This window comes from Natator depressus, chromosome 1, assembly GCF_965152275.1.
Source record: "Natator depressus isolate rNatDep1 chromosome 1, rNatDep2.hap1, whole genome shotgun sequence".
Lineage (NCBI taxonomy): Eukaryota > Metazoa > Chordata > Testudines > Cheloniidae > Natator > Natator depressus.
The window spans coordinates 139,759,893-139,780,526 of NC_134234.1; the positions used below are offsets into that span (position 1 = coordinate 139,759,893).

General features: G+C 40.4%; 1 protein-coding gene across 1 annotated transcript; it reads right to left on the reverse strand.

Moving 5' to 3' along the window:
• Positions 1–4,918: 4,918 nt before the first annotated feature.
• On the reverse strand, positions 4,919–19,962 carry SMPX (small muscle protein X-linked). The gene is made up of 4 exons (XM_074968168.1): positions 19,804–19,962; positions 16,569–16,630; positions 10,588–10,674; positions 4,919–5,072 (listed from the first exon to the last, which is right to left on the reverse strand). The coding sequence occupies exons 2-4, from the start codon at positions 16,605–16,607 to the stop codon at positions 4,932–4,934; spliced, it is 267 nt and encodes an 88-aa protein (XP_074824269.1). The 5' UTR covers positions 16,608–16,630; positions 19,804–19,962; the 3' UTR covers positions 4,919–4,931.
• Positions 19,963–20,634: the final 672 nt, after the last annotated feature.

The window sequence follows — 20,634 nt, forward strand, 5'->3', positions numbered from 1 at the left end:
ATTTGGTGTTCTTCCTGATGTCTCAGCACCTGGAGACAAGTGATTATGTGGGAATCTCAGTTTTCATTTTTAAAAGAAATGTTCCTAGCCCTTGTGGTTGCAGAGAGAAGCCTGAAAACACGACCTGACCACACTCTAAAGGCTCAAAAACTAGAAGGCAACCAAAACGACCCAAAATAATGTACTATTATTTATTATTGATGGTTATTATTATACTTATTATTTATTATGTATTACAATTATTAATTTTAAAGCCAATGTCATAATTTTGGGAGGTCTGACATGCTTGTTGACCACTTGGGGTTGGCCACACTGAAAATAGCCTCCTTAGCAGAGGAACAGGGATTGATCCTCTCTGAAGTTGACAAAAGAGAAACTAGGGGTAAGAATGCAAAACCTACCTCAGACAAACACTGGGCTAAACAGTGAATGAGTGGGTGAGAGACAGGGTGACCAGCTAGCAAGTGTGAAAAATCGGATACTTTTTTTTTTTAAGGCAAAGGGGTATAGTTGCCTATATAAGACAAAGCCTCTGGGACATCTGGTCACCCTAATGGGCGATCATGTTAAATTGAGTGCCAAAAATTCATCTAGCCCATACTTTTCCCTTATCACTCTGGACTGTGCGATCTGCCTCCTACTTAAAGTTCTTAAACAGGAGCACAGCTGCACTATCTTGATTTCCTTTACACCTGTTAGTCATTACACCAAACTGTTACAAGCTGCTCAGAGAGTGGGTGAGATCTGACACAAGGATCCTTTGATCTGCCTTTAGTTATATATATTTTTTTATATTCTTGCCCAGATCAACGGAAACTGAGAGGCTGAGGATATTAAATTATTGGCAAGATATAGGCTATGAATGTGCCCTTCCATCTTTAGCCACGTTGAGGACCTCTCTTTGGAGGTGCGGAGGAGAGAGAAGGCTTCCATTTTGGTATTCAGTACTTTGCCATAGTCCTAAGGAGTCTCTCCCATCAGGGCACCACAGGATAATCCTATAAGTGCTATGGAAGTATCCTGGGAGTTTTCTCTGCATTATGTAAGGAGACAGGCTATTAAGACATATGTGATAGTGGATCCTTATATATGTAAGCTTGAGGTGCTCCTTGTCATAAAACATGTTGCTATGTTATTTCATTTAAAGCTCAAAAAAGAGTAAAAATATAAATCTTTCAAAGAAACCCTTCTGGAATGCAATTTATTTTTCATATTTGCCTAATACCAAAACTAACTCCTCCATCTCCCCTACTGTGCTCTCTGTGACACTACCACCTCGCCCCTGCACAAGAGGGGTATACATAGGACGTGGTAGCATATTGCACTATCCTCTGAGACAATCCTGCCCCCTCACCCTTGGCTGCAGAGGGCCCTTCCTCCATCGCAATTACTGCAGTGCAGAAGAAAACTAGGATTTCAGAACTCCGTGCCAGGAAGCCCAGCAGAGTGGGGATGGAATGTACCCCAGCAGCGAGCGGGCTTCGGGGAGGAGTGTGTATGGAGCTGGTGAAGCTCCAGACAATCAGATCCATCAGTCATATACCCTGGTGGGGCGAGATAGGGCAGGAAGCTGGATGTACAGAGTGTGGGGGGAATGCAGACTTGCAGACTCTACTACAGCCTGGAGGTGGAAGCAACAAACATGCAGTGACTTTTTTATTATTATTGTTATTTGCCTGTGTTACTACTCAGGGTCCCGGAGGGAGGTTTCTGTAATCTCATCCCAGCTCTGAATGGCCCCCTGCTCCCTGTGCCACAGTGCTCAAGCATAGGGAAGTGGATAGGTTTTCCCCTTAATCTGGAACTCCAGGGCTGTGCTGACTTATCAATGTGAGCTGATACCATGGCAAAGTACAAGCAAGGTGTAAGTACAAATGTTAGCAGGACAATGCATGTTCATTAGAGGAGATGCCTAGGGTTTGTATTATTGTATTTCAGTGTTAGCTGTTTCCTCTTGTTCTGCTTAAATGTGGGGGATAAAGGACAAGCTAACTGAAGGCTGTGTCTGAATCAATGACTGGGGAAAGAAAGAAGGAAACCCTCTCAAGCACGATGCAATTTAAAGGCAATCTATGTTGGGTAATAGAAATGATACTTTTGTACTTACAAGCAAGAGTTTGATTGGAAGGAAAGTTAATGTGACCATCTAACACCACAATAGGGAAACAAACATATTTTATAAATAATTGATATCTACACATCAAAGAAAGCCATTCTTATAACTGAGGGGTAAACCAGTCCTACTACCCGAAGGCTCATTTCTCTCAAGTGAAGCCACTGTTAGAGATGCTGCTCTGTTGACAGCTTTTTAGAGGCCAGACAGATTTCTAATGGGTTATTGAGGAGGTAACCCTACAATCGCCACCATACAAAGTCTAGGGCTGCTGAGGATAACTTTCCATAGCTCTTCCTCCTCCTGTGCTTGTTATTTGACTAAGGGTACGTCTAAACTGCAACAATACCCAGCGGCAGTGAGTCTCATGGGACTTGGGCTCATGGGGCTTGTACTACTGGGCTAAAAATAGCAGTGCAGACATAACCACTTGGGCTGGAGCCCAGGCTCTGAGACCCACCAAGACTCCAGCCCGAGCGGGAACATTTAAACTGCTACTTTTAGCCCCGTAGCACAAGCCTGAGTCATTTGACCCTGGCTCTGAGACCTGCTATTGTGGGGCTTTTTTGCTGTATAGATGTACCCTAACTCATTTCTGTAAATGAACAGTAGACTCAATCCCAAACGTCAGGGTTTAAAACAATCTCTAGCTATTAGAGATCAGAATGAGCCCTAATGTGGGGGCAGATTATCCCCTATTTCCCCCCTGTGGAGTTCTTACACCTTCCTCTGAAGCACTGGGCATTGCCAGCCACAGGATACCAGAGTAGGTGGACCTCAGATCTGATCCAGTGTGGCCATTCCTTGTTTCCTCAGAGTTCTATTGTTTAATATAAACTGATTTGGGTTTTGACTGTTATATCTGAGAAAAGTTATTTGCTGCAGTTCTCAAAGGAATCTGAACTTTGTCTTCACAGGAAGGTGAATGAGATGGTCTGTGCACAAGGGTGACGATAGAGAGAGGAAGGCTGGGGAGCAGGGCCACACTACAGGCTGGAAAATAACAATGTTGATACATGATGGCCAAACAACCTAAGGGTACAAGGGTCTGTCAGGTTAGCCTATTAGTGAGTTAAACAACACTTCAGTGATAGGCAAGTCATATGGCCGAACGCTCTCCTTAGGCCAAATTCTGGCTAAAATGATTGGTACCCAAGTGAGCGCATTTATAAACATGGCCAGAAGAAGGAGCTGGGCCTGCCACCCCACGGCCCTGACAAGGAGTTACAGCACCATGTGGTCTCCGCTTCTGCTTCTACCCACACCTGCAACTAGACTACCAATGCCGTTGCCAGCCCGGGAGCGGCTCCTCCAGTCATGGCCAACCCAAAGCTCAGGCTCCAATGGGAAGGAACTGGGCCCACTGCACTATCCCTTGCTGCTCCCAGCTGGTGATTCAGCACCACATAGCATCCCCACCTCCTAATGGAAGCTCCCTGGGCTGGGATATAAAAGACCCTACAGAACCAAAAGTTCCCCTTCATCCCTTTCTAAGACATTCCTTAATCCCTTCACTTTCCCTAAGCTACCTGACTCAGCACCCCCATTCATGTCACTCTCCGAACCTGAGAAGCAATAAAAGCATGAGAAGATGGGTTGGGGAAGAAGGGACTACAACTGCAATGCAATATGACCTAATATTTTGCTGTATGATGATCTAACAGCTTTAAAGATTTAATTTAGTTGGGTATCCATCCATGTAGCAATGTATTTTCTTATACTGCACTTCAGGGCATGTGATAATCATCATTGCCAGATCCCCAGTAGACTAATTATAAGACAACAATTTTCAAACACTAAGAATAACAGTCATCTGAAACTAAATCTGGGGTTAAATTTAGGTCTGACTATCTCTCATAGAAGGAGGAAACTTTAAAGCTCTGCATTAAAAATTCATATTTCTCTGGGCACTGGTTTAATATGATGACTACAATATTACATTTTACAAAAAGGTTAATTTCCCTTTTCCCAGGTTTCCTAAGGAGAAAGCCTCTGTTGTTACTTGAAAATCACAGGAACATTTTGCCACAGCAGGCGAAACACAATAAAGTATTAAAGGGGTTTTTTGTTTGGTTGGGTTTTTTTGTAAATTGACACATTTATGTTGTACACAAAAACAAATAAATGTTACAATGTGTTTTGGGCCAAATCACTTTGATTGCACATCATATCCTTCCAGGCCCCGGATACTCTTCAGTTCTGCAGTTACAGAATCCTCCTGCATTATGTTCTATATTGCTTTGTTCTTCTTTTATGTGACTAGGCAGAAGATTCCAGATGCCATTCTTTTATTTCACTTACAGCTCCTCTGCCCTTTCTCCAGGATACAAAGGACTTGTTTCAATAGAAGTAATTGGCAAATGTACTCTTCTGTTAGATACTATGTGACACAAATCACTTTTGCTATTTTTAGCCAGGTTCAGTTGCCCCCCCTCCCTTTAAAACTGAACCCTCGTTGTTACTGCCTGATGCACCTTTACAGATTCAGGCTTTTGAAGGAAATCGGCCAATGCTTTTTTTAATGGAGATGGAAGTTCCTTGCTTTAGGACTCAAGTCCAAAAATAGCCAGAATGTAAGACAACAGAGGCCGAGATTTAGAGAGATTTGTTCAAAATCAGGTGAAAATAATTTTAAAATCAATGTCTTTGCTATGTTGATGAATTTTTTCTATTTAAAAGCTTTGCTACTGATCATAGACAAACTCCTAATTGTGAGAGTGTGTGTGTGTTCCCATTGACATAAATGGGCTTTGGATCTGCCTGTAGTTCCTAAAGCCACAGCAAAGAAAGATCTCTTTTACTCACCTGTTCTTTTCTACTACTGGTCAGCTCTGGGGACAAATTTCAGCTCACTCTTTATATTCTGGATCTCTGATAAGTTGACAGCAGGGCCTGGAAGTTTCTTGGCTCCTGGGAGCTGCTTCTTCTCCTTCTCCTCCTCTGTAGAAGCAGGAATGCTCTGTGCAAAGGGAAAATAGTCACCTTACGATAACCATACACATCTCTTGAGCATAAACAGAGGTCAGATTAATTGGGAAATGTGAAAAGGTTTTTTTGATGCTAAATGTAATCACAATGGAAACTGGACAGCTGTAAGAAGGAATTAACTTGGTTACTAGATGCCTTGAGATGCCTGCACATGTTTTGAAAAATACATTATTAAAGTGTGCTGAATGCACAAGGATTTACATCTTTCTACATGTGAGTAGCAATTTACTATGTTAAAGGAATAATGGGAAGTGAATCTGGTGGAGTGCCATAGGCAGCCAAAAGGAAGAAAAGTAAATGTCCATTTTTATGACCTAATATCTTACATAGTTACATAGCCATGAGCTCTAGCTACTGAGAAACCTAATATTCTGCAACTCCCGAGTCTCTGAAGAGCAGAGCTGTGATGGTAGCTCATGGGCACTAAAGGCCTGATCCAAAGCCTATTAAAGTCAATGGAAGTTTTTCCATTGACTTCAGTGAGCTTTGGATCAGGCCCTGTGGAAGAGATGGATTTTGAGATATTTGCGACACAGCGTAGTGGGGATCTTTAAAATTAAGACCAAGACCTGGGTCTGGACTCAAACAGGGAGCTAATGTAGAGTGTTGGAGCATTGGAGGTGAGGATGGAGTATGTTCTTGTCATCTGTGTTAGTTATAACATGGCCTACCACATGCTGTATTATCTGCAGCTTCTTCATGGTCTTCCATTGATAACCCTTATTTGTCGTACATGGCCATAACTGAAGCTGGAGGTGATAAATCACTGTGGCTGGTCCAGCTATGACTGGAAGGGATGCATTTCTGGCTTCTAACACCATGTGGAGTAGTGCTGGATGAACTTTTCTACATACAACTTTTTTTTTCAGCAAAAATGCACATTCGGTGATACCACATACCTTCTTGAGTATATGTTGATTTTGCTGAACTTTTCATTTTGAAAAAAACTTTTTAAAAGTTCAGAAAAAATCAAAACAGTCAGTTTTGAAATTTTCTAAATGAAATGTTTTGATTTTTCAGTCTGAAACAACTTTTCCTTTCGAAATTTCCTTTAATTTTATTTTTAAAAATTCAAAGTTATTTTAAAATGCTCAAAATCACAAGGAAACATTTCATTCTTTTTAAATGCAATGCTTTGTTTGATCCAAACCCATTTTTTTCTTTTCTAAATTGCCAATGAACAAAAAAACCTGTTTTTCACCCAACTGTAATTCAGATGTCCAGGAGTAGTGAAACATTCAGAACAAGCCCAGAACTATGTATTACCTTGTTGTGTCCATTGGTGGGTAGATGCCCTCAAAAGATGGTGAAGTCATGGTTTTGGCCAAGTCTTCAGAATCTTTCCCTTTGCCCAATTACATCACCTTGTGTTTCTTGGATTTACGTTTCAGTCAAGCTAGTCTTAATACAAGTACAGGACAGCTGGTGACAGCTTCTCTCTGTGAGAAGATGTCAAGCCAGGTGCCATCTGTGCAATGCTGTTATTGAAGACAGCCTAATTCTTCCCCTCTCGTCCCCCCATCTCTAATTCCTACTGTTTCCTTGACATTAAGACCAGAAAGGACCATTTATTATTATTATTATTATTAACTGTAGTAGTTTAACATTTATACTGTGGCAGTGCCTACAGTCTACAACCGGGACATCTCATCTCAATTGACCTGAAGCGTGGGTAGGTAGTTTTCCTGCAAGGAACTTAAGATTTTTCCAGCCTAAGTTCTATATCAGGGGTTCTGAAACTTGTTTTGCTGGAACCCCCTTTGAAAATATTTCAGGTTCTGGTGACAGTCCAATAGTATTAATAGTACTATTAATACAATAATAGTATTATTTCTAGTAATTGATTGACCAAATATAACTCCAGGAGGAAGAGGTTTCAGAGGGGTAGCCGTGTTAGTGTGGGCAGTGAAGAAACAGATTGACAGAGAGAGAAGGATACCCAGAAGTCACCTACTACAGGACAGGCCCAATAAAGAAAGTAAAAGAACGCCACTAGCCGTCGCCTTCAGCCCCCAACTAAAACCTCTCCAACGCATCATCAAGGACCTACAGCCTATCCTGAAGGATGATTCCTCTCTCCCCCAGACCTTGGGACACAGGCCAGTTCTCGCTTATAGACAGCGCCCCCAACCTGAAGCAAATACTCACCAGCAACTACACACCACATAACAGAAACACTAACCAAGGAACCAACCCCTGCAACAAACCCCGTTGCCAGCTCTGTCCGCATATCTATTCAGGGGACACTATCATAGGACCCAACCACATCAGCCACGCCATCAAGGGCTCATTCACCTGCACATCTACCAATGTGCTATATGCCATCATGTGCCAGCAATGCCCCTCTGCCATGTACATTGGCCAATCCGGACAGTCTCTACACAAAAGAATGAATGGACACAAATCAGACATCAAGAATTGTAACATTCAAAAACTAGTAGGAGAGCACTTCAATCTCCCTGCACACTCACTAACACACTTAAAAGTTGCCATTCTTCAACAAAAAAAACTTAAAAAACAGACTTCAATGAGAAACTGCAGAACTGGAATTAATTTGCAAACTGGACACCATCAGATTAGGCTTCAATAAAGTCTGGGAGTGGCTGGGTTACTACAAAAAATAATTTTCCCTCTGTTGATACTCACACCTTCTTGTCAACTGCTGGGAATGGTCCACATCCACTTTGATTGAACTGGCCCCATTAGCACTACAAAAAATAATTTTCCTTCTGTTGATAGTCACCCCTCTTGTCAACAGTTGGGAAGGGCCACATCCACCCTAATTGAATTGGCCTCGTTAGCACTGACCCCCCCACTTGGTAAGGGAACTCCCATCTTTCATGTGCTCTATATTTATACCTGCTTACTGTAGTTTCCACTACGTGCATCTGATGAAGTGGGTTATAGCCCAGGAAAGTTTATGCCGAAATAAATTTGTTAGTCTCTAAGGTGCCACAGGATTTCTCATTGTTTTTCCAGGAGGAAGAGTGAATCTACTGTGGCTTCAATTTCTCAGGGAGAAGCAGCAGATCAGCAGAGAATTGTAGAAACATTTTAACTTCTGCCTTTCTGGGCCACAAGGGCTTTTCATGAGGCATCATCTCCAGGAAATTTAGGCTACTATAAGTTTGATTGGCTTGATAAATTTGTATTTAATTTTGTGTCATTTAATTCATGCAAAATAACTTACATGTACATGCATGTTACTAATGATGTGATCAGATGTTTGTCTGTCTTGTTTCACTGCCTAAGAGCCAGAGTATTGGTGAAAGGTTTATTCCAGAATTCTGTTCCAGTTAAAATATATCATTTCTCATAGAAATACTTGTGCATGCTTACTGCAAATGTGAGAGCTAGTACAAGTAAATCTACTACTCTTTGGGGAAACAGAATGCTAATGAGGCACAAAAATAACAAACTAGAGTGGATATCACAAAAAATTGATCACAGTATAAATCCAACTCTAATTCTGACTTCATTTAAGCACCATACAAAGTATACTGTACTACAGTAAGAATATGTGTTGGCTTCCTTTATATTTATTATTACTATTATATATTGTTTCTGTGGTGGTAATGTGTGAGGACCACAATCAGGAATCAGTACCACATTGTACTAGGCACTGAGCAGTGTCCAGGTGACCTCACAATCTGGGATTAAGGCAAGTAGAGTAAGTAAATTAATGGAGAAGGAGTGGAAGGGAGGCAGCAGAAGGTCTCAGGAGACATAGATGGTTACCAGACAGTATTGTTTTCTTGCACAGTTTCATTGCCTGATAACTTGACTAAGCAGAAAAGAATAAGGGCCTGGATGCACTACAATTCCAGAACTATCTATAGAGGACCTGTTTAAAAATGATTGCTGCCTAAATCACTTACAACAGAGTTCTCTTTTGTAGTACTGTGTTGTAACTGACTTAGGTTACATTTTGGTCTTTGGGACCATGTAAGGTTTGGACATGTTTTGGAGATGTTCCATTCTATACATTATTTTTAGGGTTACTTTTTAATCTCAGATGTGTGGCATTCATAACTACGTACCTCAAATTATCCCCCACTGTGTGTGCAATGTGCACTGTGCAGCTGAGGTTAGAACTTGATCTCTAACTTTATCAAAGGAGGTCTAAAGAGTCAATAAAATGCTGGACGGTGGTAAGATTAGGGAAGCAAATATCTAGGTGAAGAGACAGTGTTCTTTTTTGAAATTCCCATGTCCTCCCACTCAATTTGTTTGCTACATGCCCTTTCACTCAATTTTTTTCACATACAAAACTTACAAGGATTTCAGCCCATTGAATGTGACACATATCTTCCTTGACAGGTTCTCAAAATATAGCCCATAATGTTCAGATAGATTTGCCTCTAATGGCCTTAAAGATAGAACCATGGATTGTACTGCAAAAGCTAAATAAACAGAAAAAACTGAAAAGACAAATCCACTGGGAACATTTATGTTCCACTGCTACCACAAGGTATAATTCAGCAGAACCTTTACTCATGTGAATAGTCCCATTGGTTTGGGGAAGTAAAGGCTACAGGATCAGAGCAGAAACTTTAATTCTGTAGTTCCTGTTTCATATATAATATACACATAATTGAAGAGCAAAGCTATAATTCAATGATCCAACTAAATCAAACAGTGCTAGCCATTTATCTTATTTCTCAAATTCTACCAACCCTCGTGCAGGCTTTATTAGTTTCTTTTTAATATCTTTTGCATTCCTTCAAAACTGAATTACTAAATAGAAAATATGTTTTAATTTTTTTTCAGAAGAGAAAACCATCTGTGCTTGCAAGGTCACTTTATACATTTTCTTTCCAAAATGCCTTGTTCAAAAATAAGTTAGATCAGTTTTTCCCCCCAAAATGACTTTATAAACAGAGCATCATTACTGTAAAGTATATAAGAGAATTTAGCAAAATAACCTCTTCTGTTTTGATTAACAATGAAACTGATAAGAGGAGAAGAAAGAATTAACCTTCAGTAAGAAAATTACAAGTCTGAAGTGTCTATAGTAGCTGGGGAAAAAGGCTGATAATTTGTCCAAAAATATTCCCTTTTAGGGATAGATCATCGGTGTCCCTGGAGTAGCATGGGGTGTCACAATACCCCTCTTGGTCTCCCATCGCCCCAGTCAGGCGTAAACTATGCTAGGGCTATACACTGTGCAATATATACTCCCCAGAGTGCCGATTTGCTTTCCCTTCATTGCCTTCCCCTCACCTGTCACTGCTGATGCCATTCTCTTAACTAAGCAGGACCACATACCCTGGTACTTGTTTATATTACCATGTATGTCTTGACTTCAAAAATAACACCAGGTATATCAACTGTATTCAGCAGTCAGTGGTTGACTTCCAATTGGGATTGGTATATGGATGCCTGTGATAACTAGGATTAGCATTTTGTACTGTAGCCTAGATAGCTGCATAGCACATAAACTGCAGAGAGTCTCCTGCATTAAGTTTAAATATTATTTTCCTTACCTCCTCCACTTCAGGTGTAAATTCTTTTCTTTTGGGAGGATGCCCTGCTCCAGGTCGAAATGCTCCCATTGGGATGTTGATATTAGCCTGTCAGAAGGAAACCATGATGGATTCACCACACCAAAAAAAAGTCTAAATGCAATGAAATTACAGACAAAGATGCAATTGCAAAAAGATGGATCACCAGTGTGAATTTCTCTGTGTGGTTTTTATTTGTAGCCACTGCAGTGTTTTTACAGAGTTGGTGCTGGAGTGATGGCTCTCAAACCCTTTCATTCTATGAGCCGCTTATGAAGATAAAGATCTTCTTGCTGGCCCTCTCCACCCAGCTTCCAGCTCCTGATCCTGCTCCTTGCCTGTGGCAACTATAGTGATTAGTTACATAAAAGCTTAATAAGATGGTACTAGAGAGACAAAATGGAAATAATCACATTTTCCTGTAATGAGAATGGCAGCTTGGCCGTTCCCCACACCCACCATCCTTTTGAAGTCATGCTACTTATTTCCTCCCCCATGCATACAGTATTAATATATTTATCATAGAATCATAGAATATCAGGGTTGGAAGGGACCTCAGGAGGTCATCTAGTCCAACCCCCTGCTCAAAGCAGGACCAATCCCCAATTATCAGTAGTTAGCTCCCTGTATTGCCTGCAGCCCCACTGCTTTAAGTTCTCTGGGTTACTTTGCAGTTTGGTTTTGTTCACCTGTACATTTGCTACCCCTCCAATTTTAGTGTTACCCACAAATTTGATTGAGGCTGGATTTACACCAACGGAATGCTATTAGATGGAATAGATTCAAACAGTGCTTAAAGATGACTGGTTTTTCAGCTTTTTAACTAACTTGGTCAAAAAGCTGCTGGATTTTCATGGACAGGATATCACAGCTCAGCCGAGCTGAGGAGTGCATCTGGTATGGGGACTTGGAGGTGGCATCTCTGCTATTTGCAGATGGTGTTGTCCTTGCTTCTTCAGACTGTGATTTCCGATGTGCACTTGAACGTTTTGCTGCAGAGTGTGAAGCGGCTGGGATGAGAACCAGCACCTCTAAATCAGAGGTCATGGTCCTCTCCGGGGAGAGCACCTGCCCTTAGTGGATGAGTTCAAGTATGTAGGGGTCTTGTTCATATGTGACGGCAAGCGGGAGCAGGAGATTGACTGGCAGATTGGTGCGGTGGCGGCAATGATGCAGGTGCTGCACCGATCCATGGTGGTGAAGCGGGAGCTGAGTTCTCAGACGAAGCTCTCAATTTACAGTTCGCTCTACGTCCCCATCCTCACCTATGGTCATGATCTTTGGGTGATGACCAAAAGGACGCGATCGCGGGTACAAGCGGTGGAAATGAGGTTTCTTCACAGGGTGGCTGGGCTTACTTTCCGAGACAGGGTGAGGAGCTCAGCTATTTTGGAGGGCCGTGGAGTAGAGCCGCTGCTTCTCCAGATCAAGAGGAGCCAGTTGAGGTGGTTCAGGCACCTGATAAGGATGCCCCCCTGGGAGGCTTCCTTTGGAACTCTACTGGGCACGTCCCACTGGGCGGAGGCCCCAAGCCTGACCCAGGACACACTGGAGAGATTCTATCTCCTGGCTGGCCTGGGAACGCTGGGGAATCCCCCAGGAGGAGCTGGAATCTGTCGCGGAGGAAAAGGAGGTCTGATCCTCCCTACTCTCCATGCTTCTGCCATGACCCTCACTAGGAAAAGCGGCATAAAGGACAAAGAAGAAGAAGAAAAGCCGCTGGACATCCTAAGAATCCTGGATTGGGCCACAGCTAGTAGGAAGGAGATCTGCTTGATAGCTGATGGATTTGTCACCTTGTGCCAGAAGCAGATCTACAGACTTCATGAAAGTTTTAGAGCGATGAAAGCACAATAGTATTTGTAGTAAAATGCATACTGTAACGTGGATCCAGTTTAATTAGCACATGAAGTAATTAGATCCGGTACCCCAAGCACCTTTCTGGGTTCAAATAGGTTGGAGTGCTCAGGAAAGTTCACTAGTATGTTCAGTTCTACTGTAAATAAAATCAGTGGCAAAACCCCCTACATTGGCTGCAATGAGAGCAAGTTCTGTGTCTATCTGAGGTACTTACAGAGTATGACTACACTGCAATTAAAAACCTCCGGCTGGTCCATTCCAGCTGACTCAGGCTCGCAGGGCTCAGGCGAAGGGGCTGTTTAGTTGCTCTGTAGACATTCAGGCTCGGACTGAAGCCTGGGCTCTATGACTCTGCAAGGTGGGAGGGTCCCAGAGCTCAGGCTGCAACCCCAGCCCAAATGCTACACTGCAATTAAACAGCAGCTTAGCCTGAGCTCCGCGAGCACAAATCAGTTATGGACGTCTAATTGCCTTGTAGACATACCCATATAGCCCCCAGGACCATCTCAGCATCTTACAATCTTTAATGTATTTAACTTCATAGTACCTCTGTGAGGAAGGCAAGTGTTCTTTGCCTCAGGTCCCCATCCATAAAATGGGCAAAGAGAAACTAAGCGACTTTCCCGAGGCCACACAGGAAGCTTGTGGCACAACAGGTCACAAATTCCACGCTTGCTTTCCAACACTGGATCACCATTCCTCTCATTTGGAAAGTCTGTTGCTATAATTACCTTAAGCAGTTTGGCCTCCAGTTGGTCAGTTACACTTAATAGTGTTTGAATTGTCATTCATGGGTCAAATTCACCCTGCTGGTAAAGGGAATGGCAAATTTTACCTCTTTGCCTTAGACCTGTGCCTTTGCACCCCAGGAGGGATTCATCCAACTGGAAGGGTGGGCAGAGTTTCTATTGCTTCCTCCTCTTGTGGGCTTTGCCAGTCAGGGCAGCTTAATATTTCATCAGCCGTTCCAAAGGGTCTTCACTAGGGGAGGAAGCCAAATCAGCACAAACCCCTGACCACCTTAACCATGACCTTTCAATGGTCAGTGCTTCTCCCTGTTGGAATCAATGGAGGTACTCTAGAGTTATGTCAGTGCAACTGAGTTCAGAGTCTGATCTGTTATCTATTCGAGAGTTCAGACAGAAAGTTGCAGGCTAGTTTAAATGTGTCTTTAAAACAAAGACTTTTGAAAAGAGAATGAATGATAGATAAATATGGTTGCAGCCCTGAAGAAGAGCTCTGTGTCGCTCGAAAGCTTGTCTCTCTCACCAACAGAAGTTGGTCCAATAAAAGACATTACCTCATCTACCTTGTCTCTCTAATAGATAATATTACTCTCTGACTATAAATGGACAGATAAAATGTATGATGTGTCAGCTTGATGGCCTATTATACAGTGATCTGGACTACTAGAGCTGGACTTATTTTTACAGTCACTTGATTCTCTGGTTGGGAGTGTTGCAGAGACAGAATATACAGACCAGAGAGTCTGAGTGCCTTCTACTGCCCTGCAACAACCCAGAAGGCCAGTTTAGGAGTGTTATTGGTGAGACCCATGAGTCATGGTCACCCCTATTCATCCAGAAGGACAGATGAACAAATTGTAGGGCCACTTGAAGGTAATTGTGTTATAATAAATTGAGAAAATATGAAAGTTTTCAGAGCTCTGAACAGAACAGAGGACCTCCACTAAAACACTAAACCAGAAAAGCACTTAAATGAGAGGAAAATCAAAAGCAGTAAATGTTGACAGAATGTATTATCAGCTAATACTATAGACAGCATTTCACACACAGATTATTGACAGCTTCTTCAGCTACATTCTTTCATGTCAGTGTATGGATATGGATCCTTACATTTCCATATCTGTAGCACAATATACATTGTCATTTCCCGAGATGCAGGACCTATTGTATCAGTATGTAGTAGCAAAAGCTCATAATCCATGAATCACTACAAGGTACAGTGTATAGAAGTCACTGACACCTTGTATCATGGATCTGAGATAGCTGCAAGAAAAATGGGCATCAGTTGCGGTGTAGGTTTTCTTACTACAGCAGCTTCCAACAGCTTTCCCTAGAAATGTTGTAAAAAACTCAGTCTGTGCAGTGGTTGCTTTTCTAACATTTGTCATTCAAGACTATTTCATAATTTTGACTTTCTTAAAGTATTACGTTTAGTGCTTTGGGGGCACAAGCTCTTTTAAAAAAAAATACTAACAGTTATTTGGACGTTTAAAGTTTCAATTTAGAAGTTGGAAAAAAATCTTAGACGTGACCAAACGTGTCCACCCCTACTCTTTCAGTAAAGAAACAAGCAAATCAATTTAATTCAAAATGTGTTTAAAAAAAGAAAACTTGTTTAAATATAACATATTAAGATTAGTAGCTGATTAAAACTTAGATCCAAGTTATAAATCCCCTAAACTGTGAGTTAATAATGCAAATGATTTTGAAATCTAATATATAAAGGGTGAAATCCTGACTCCCCGACTGAAGTCAATGGCAAAATGTCCATTGATTTCAAAGCCAAGACTTCTCTCAAACAGTTATGCCTTTTTTGTACAAAAAAGTCAGCTCTGTTCAGTTAAATCACACTTTATAATAATAATACCTCTCTCCCATACCCACATATAGGCCTTGCAGCTTCAAAATGCTGCACAACCATTAGTTAATTAATCTTCATAATACCTCAATGAGTTAGGAAAGTATTATCATGGGAAAACTGAGGGCAGATCAGCCATGATAAATTCTATTTGGGGTTCTTATGCTATTTCAAGCTTTTATGAACCCTTAAACTGTTTTTCCTATCAACATGCTAGGAAAATCTATTGCAAAAATATATTTAACAAAAATTGTAATAATATTGTACACATTAGTATTTGAGGAGGCACCCTGGCCTTAGGCTAAGATCAACTGATTTAACTAACTAGTGTACTTTTTTTTATGTTATATGCTTAACCACTAACCCTTGTCTGTATTTTCTACCACAGGCAATTGTCAGCTCGTACAATTTTTCTTTATTTCTTTCTTCATTTGCAATATAAAATCATTTTTGATGAACATGAATTGACATGGCTGGGGTATTTATAATGTGTATTCAACAATGTATGTGTTATATAATTTTAAATATTCTTTATTAAAAGTTTTTATCAGTTTAAAATCTAACATGAGCTTAGTCTGGGAATGATATCCTGCACTTGCTGGCACAGCCAGCCTTTGGGGCCTAGAAAGCACATAGTAACCAGCCTCTGTGAATTGACATCCTAGAAGTTTCTAGGATCATCTTTGGTCTCATTAAAAAAAAAACAAACAAACCCCAAACAAACAAAAAAGTATAGCTCTTACTGTTTTAGGACCAATTCCTACTCATGCTGAAATCAATGGTAGTTTTGCAATAGACTTCAGTGGGAGAAGAATTAAGGGGTTAGTTTCACCGTACTTTGTTCACCTACTTCCGAGAGGTGTTGTGACTGTTCTGTAGTTAATGTTTGTAAAAGACTCTAAGAACTACAATTAACCAGAATGAGTAGACACCCCTACCTGGCACAGTCTTTTCATTGATTACTTTATTTTGGTTTTCCCATAAAATGTCTTTCTGAATAACAATGTAGTTAAATTGAATACTGGAACTATATATTTTGTTGTTCAAAAGAATGAAAAGATGAAAACATGCAAACATTAAAAGCTGTGCCATCTATCTATCCCCATACTTCTACCACAATGTATTAATTCTAAAGAAACCCCTAGGGTTTTCAGAGATGGGATTTGCTTATAATAGTGATTGGCTGTATATATGGAAATTCTGTGGATTATCCTGTTGTGTTTAGCAGACCCATCAACAAACAGTATTTATCATGTGAAGGGCTATTGTTTTTAAATCAAATCTGTGAATCTTTTTTTTTTGTTCAGATCACCAGCAATTCCTCAGGTCAATGTTTTTATGTGCTTTCATGTCTACCAAGACTAAACTTTTATTCTTTTTAAAATAATCACTAGCTAACACTTAAGTGTTGTTCATTACAAACAAAATGCAGATTGTGAAGCAATTGATGTAGAAATTCATTATTTTCTGATATTAGAAATGTAAGTACTGTCTCTTACCTGAATGGATCTGACATTTGAAACTGGCTGTTTTGACATACTTAAAGAGAGCGCCTTAATTCCTGCAAGCAAAATGAGAAACTGTTACAGGCTCTGACATTCAGATAGCAGAGCTTGATAAACTAGAACTTAACCCATGCTGCTTCTTGACAGGCATCCATTTCATCAGCCCTTCTACTCTTTCAGTCTCAGTTTCAGAGTTGCTTAGATACTCCCTTCTAATACCTGAGGGACTGAGAACACTTGAGCTTTCCTGGTTAATCTTTCATAGCCAGAAATGGTGACACTGCTTTCACATAAAAAAAATAATAGTGAGGGGAATCAGAAATTCTTAAGACATTAAGGACTTCCTAGAACAAGCAAAAAGCAAAAGGAAGACGTTTGGGGCAAACAACGTACTGTTACTGTTGCCTCATAATAGAAATAGAGGTTACAAAAGCCCTGAGCCTGCATCTGGCCTTTGCAAATAAAAATGTAATCCTGGAGAATACACTTTTAACAAATAAAAATGTATCCATTGCCTGACTCCCAAAGCTTAAAAAAACTCTCAAATCTATTTGTGTATAGACTGGGGGAGTGTGGGAGGGGGAATAGACACTGTTAAATTATAAAGTCCTTTGGAAATCTTCAGGCCACAGAGAACCTTCCCTTCAAAGATTTATATTAAGTAGATTTTTAGTAAGTTTTTGTTCAATAGCATAAGAAGGAATTAAGAATGGAGACCATTTTAGATAAATGTGGAAATACTGATACTGACTTAATATACAAATTCACACCAGGCCACTTACTCAGTTCTACTGACTCTGAAGTCAAGGAGCTCAATAAAGACTGACTGGAAAGCAAGAATCAAATTCTACCATCAGTTTCACTCAAGCAGCCTCATTGGGTTGAATTTTGCTTTTGCTTTTTACGGTCTTTTGTGAGGGCTATGTTTTCAGTTTGGGTAGGCCCGTGTAAGGATTTCGAACCAAAAAAACCATCATACAAATTATAAATTGTACAGTTCCAGGTGCTTTTTTTCACTGTGATAACCTAAAGCCAGACATAGTTTACGTAACTTCAAAGTGCATTGTGTTGTCTGTTGGACTGACTTTGGTGGCGAAATCCTGTCACTTAAGTCAATGGCAAAACTCCCAGGATTTTACCCCTTGCATTCATTTATTTTTTTTAAGTTGCTACTATGCCTGGAAAGTAATCATTTTCTCAGATGACTGATAGAAAGTGGACCTATGCTGATACAGTGTTGGTATTCAGTGATTGCATTTCAAGAATTATAAAAACCCACAAACTGTTAGAAAGATATGATCTATTATGTCTTATAATAGGGGAAAACGTAATTCTTTTATGCTATGATCTTTCCCCCCTTTCTGATCAGTTAAAAATGAAAACAAAGGCAAAGGAAACTAACACACATACAAATTTAAAAAATACTATGGGAGTGCTTCAAAACCACAGCAGCAATGAAATTACAGTTAAGGCTTCTAGCATATGGCAACACATTCCCCCACCACACATAAAATAGCTGATATACTTCCACCAGCCTTTGGCATACTTAAACATGGATGGGTGAGGAATTAGATTAAATCTTTACTTAGAATGTCTTTCTTTAAACCAAGCCATCTTAGTTTTTGTAATATGTTGTGAGTTCCTAAGAAGCCTGTGTTGAAACTGATTGCAATCAGACACTGGTTCCTAAAGAGAGATGTATGATACAATTGTGTAGGATTGCTTTTGGAGGAGGTGATTTTTTCCTTCCAGTTCATGCTGCCCTCATTACTGCCAAAGAAATCAGGACAACAGCACACTGATGAGTAAAAATAGACAACCTTCTCTGGCTGCATTCCCTCCCTTCCTTCCCTCCTCCCAATTCACCTCTAGCACAACTACTGACTGTCAAATGTCTAGAAATAAAGCTTAAGTTACTGCAATATCTTTCTCTCACACCACACAAAGACGGACATGGATTAATAAATACATATTTTTATAAATGTTTTTATTTTGCCATGTATATCTGAGAGATATTCAACAAAATGCTGTTACCCACATTCTGTTATTTCTGGCATTTTGAGCAGATTTGCACACTTGAACAAATCACAGCTCACATTCAGTATCAGCTAAGAATTTCAAACCCCCTTTGCCAGGCAAATTGTCTGATACACACAAAGCCTTGTTCTCAAGCCTCTTTGGCTTCCCCACACCTTACCTTTTACCTTTTATGGCCTGAATGCAAAGGCAAACTTTGAAAGCAATGACACTCTTATTTCGGTTTGGAGCTATTTAATGCCTGACTTCCAATGCAAACTCTTTTACTTTGTAGTGAAATCACTCATGTACAGGAATATTTAATAGGAAGGAATCAGTCAGTATTCCGGAATGAGTTTAAAAAACAAAGTTATCTTCTCTCCTTCAGCTAAAAATAATTCCTGAGAGGGGTGCAGAAAGATGTGCAGCTGTCTGGATTTCTTAGTCAATTTGCTTTAAATGTGGCTGAGATACACAAGGCACTATCATAATTTCCATCTTTCTTAATCCTACTGTACAAAAGCAGCAGGACAAAACAAAACAAAACAAAAAACAAAACAAAACCAAAAACAAAACTAAAAACCCAAACACCGAATGCGGTCCTCTTACCTCCTGCTGTACTCATGAAATCAAACACCATGGGTGTTTTGGCCAGAAAGCTGCAGTGTGTTTTCTTATAAAAGACTTTGACAGGAACTACACACCACTGTGAAACCTAACTGGTACTGAGGAGAAGGAGAAACCTGCACTTTGCTTCTTCCACTTTGCCAGGCACAAACTTACTACATTCTGCAGGCAAATACAATAATAATGTAAAGCTTTCGATAACACGGTTGTTTCTACCTCCACTACTGTATGTTCACAGCAGCTATGATTACAGTGAAGAAAACTTACCTCTCTCCCATCCCCCCCAACATCTTTTTTTTACCAGCTGTAACAAATTTTTTGAAAAAATTAAGCATGCTGCTACATAGTTTTGTTTGTGATGTCACTAAGTATTAAAGCAGCTTTCTGTTTTAAATCTTTTAAGATCCCCATAGATTATAAAGCAGTAGCAATAACAATCTGCACTAAACACATTAATATGATGCACAAGATGTTCAAATAAACAGAGACCTCTAACCACTTCGGACCCTTCACACAATCTCTCAAGTTTGCAAATGAGACCTTCAGCTTAGTTTATTTATTTATTTATATAAAAAAAGTTCCAAACCGTCAAGTGAGTATAGACACTTCTTTTCGATGCTGAAAGAGACACGTTCTTCAGTCAGCTGAGATCTTGACTGTGAGCCTTTACATGTGTCTGAAATAGCGAGAGTGCTTTGTGCCTGTATGGCTCTGAGAGCTGCTCAGGGCTGGAGTGGGACTCAGTTTAGAAGCTAAGTGTAAAAGCGAATTCCTATCATAGCTTGCAGTTGTTCTTCCTAAATATAGAGTTTGATACACCCTGTATCTTCATTCCCTCTGAGACACTTGAACTCTTAAAAACAGGGTTCAAGTGTCAAGCAATAGCTGTTAATGAAACACACCTTTGGGTCATTTTTTGCTGTCACACTCACTGTAGTTTTTGGGTGTGCACAGGAGCAAAGCACACAATGGTAGAAGGCAGTGCATATCCTTAAACTTTTCCTATTCTGTTTCAGGCACCACTTGCACAATGTTATCTCTTTACCACTGCACCAAACCAAGGATTGCTCACAAACACATACATTTTCAGCCATGTTTTTTAGAAGGTGCTCACTAATTTTTTTGCCTCAATTTTTGGGCACCCAGTTTGACACACCTTGGGCCTGAAATCTTTGGAAGCTGCTATGGTCCAGAGGAACTCTGAAAGTCAGGCATCAGGTGAGCCCCCCAAAAGCTGAGGCACACAAAATGAATGAATGCTTCTGAAAATGTTGGCTCTAACAAATATTTGTTAAATGTTAGGGATCTGGGTTAAGAAATGCTTAGAAAGTACAAATGGGAGCAGTCATTGCGATTAATGCAACAATAAGTCCACCTCATTGTACTATATCATGGCAGAGTACAGACATGAGCAGTC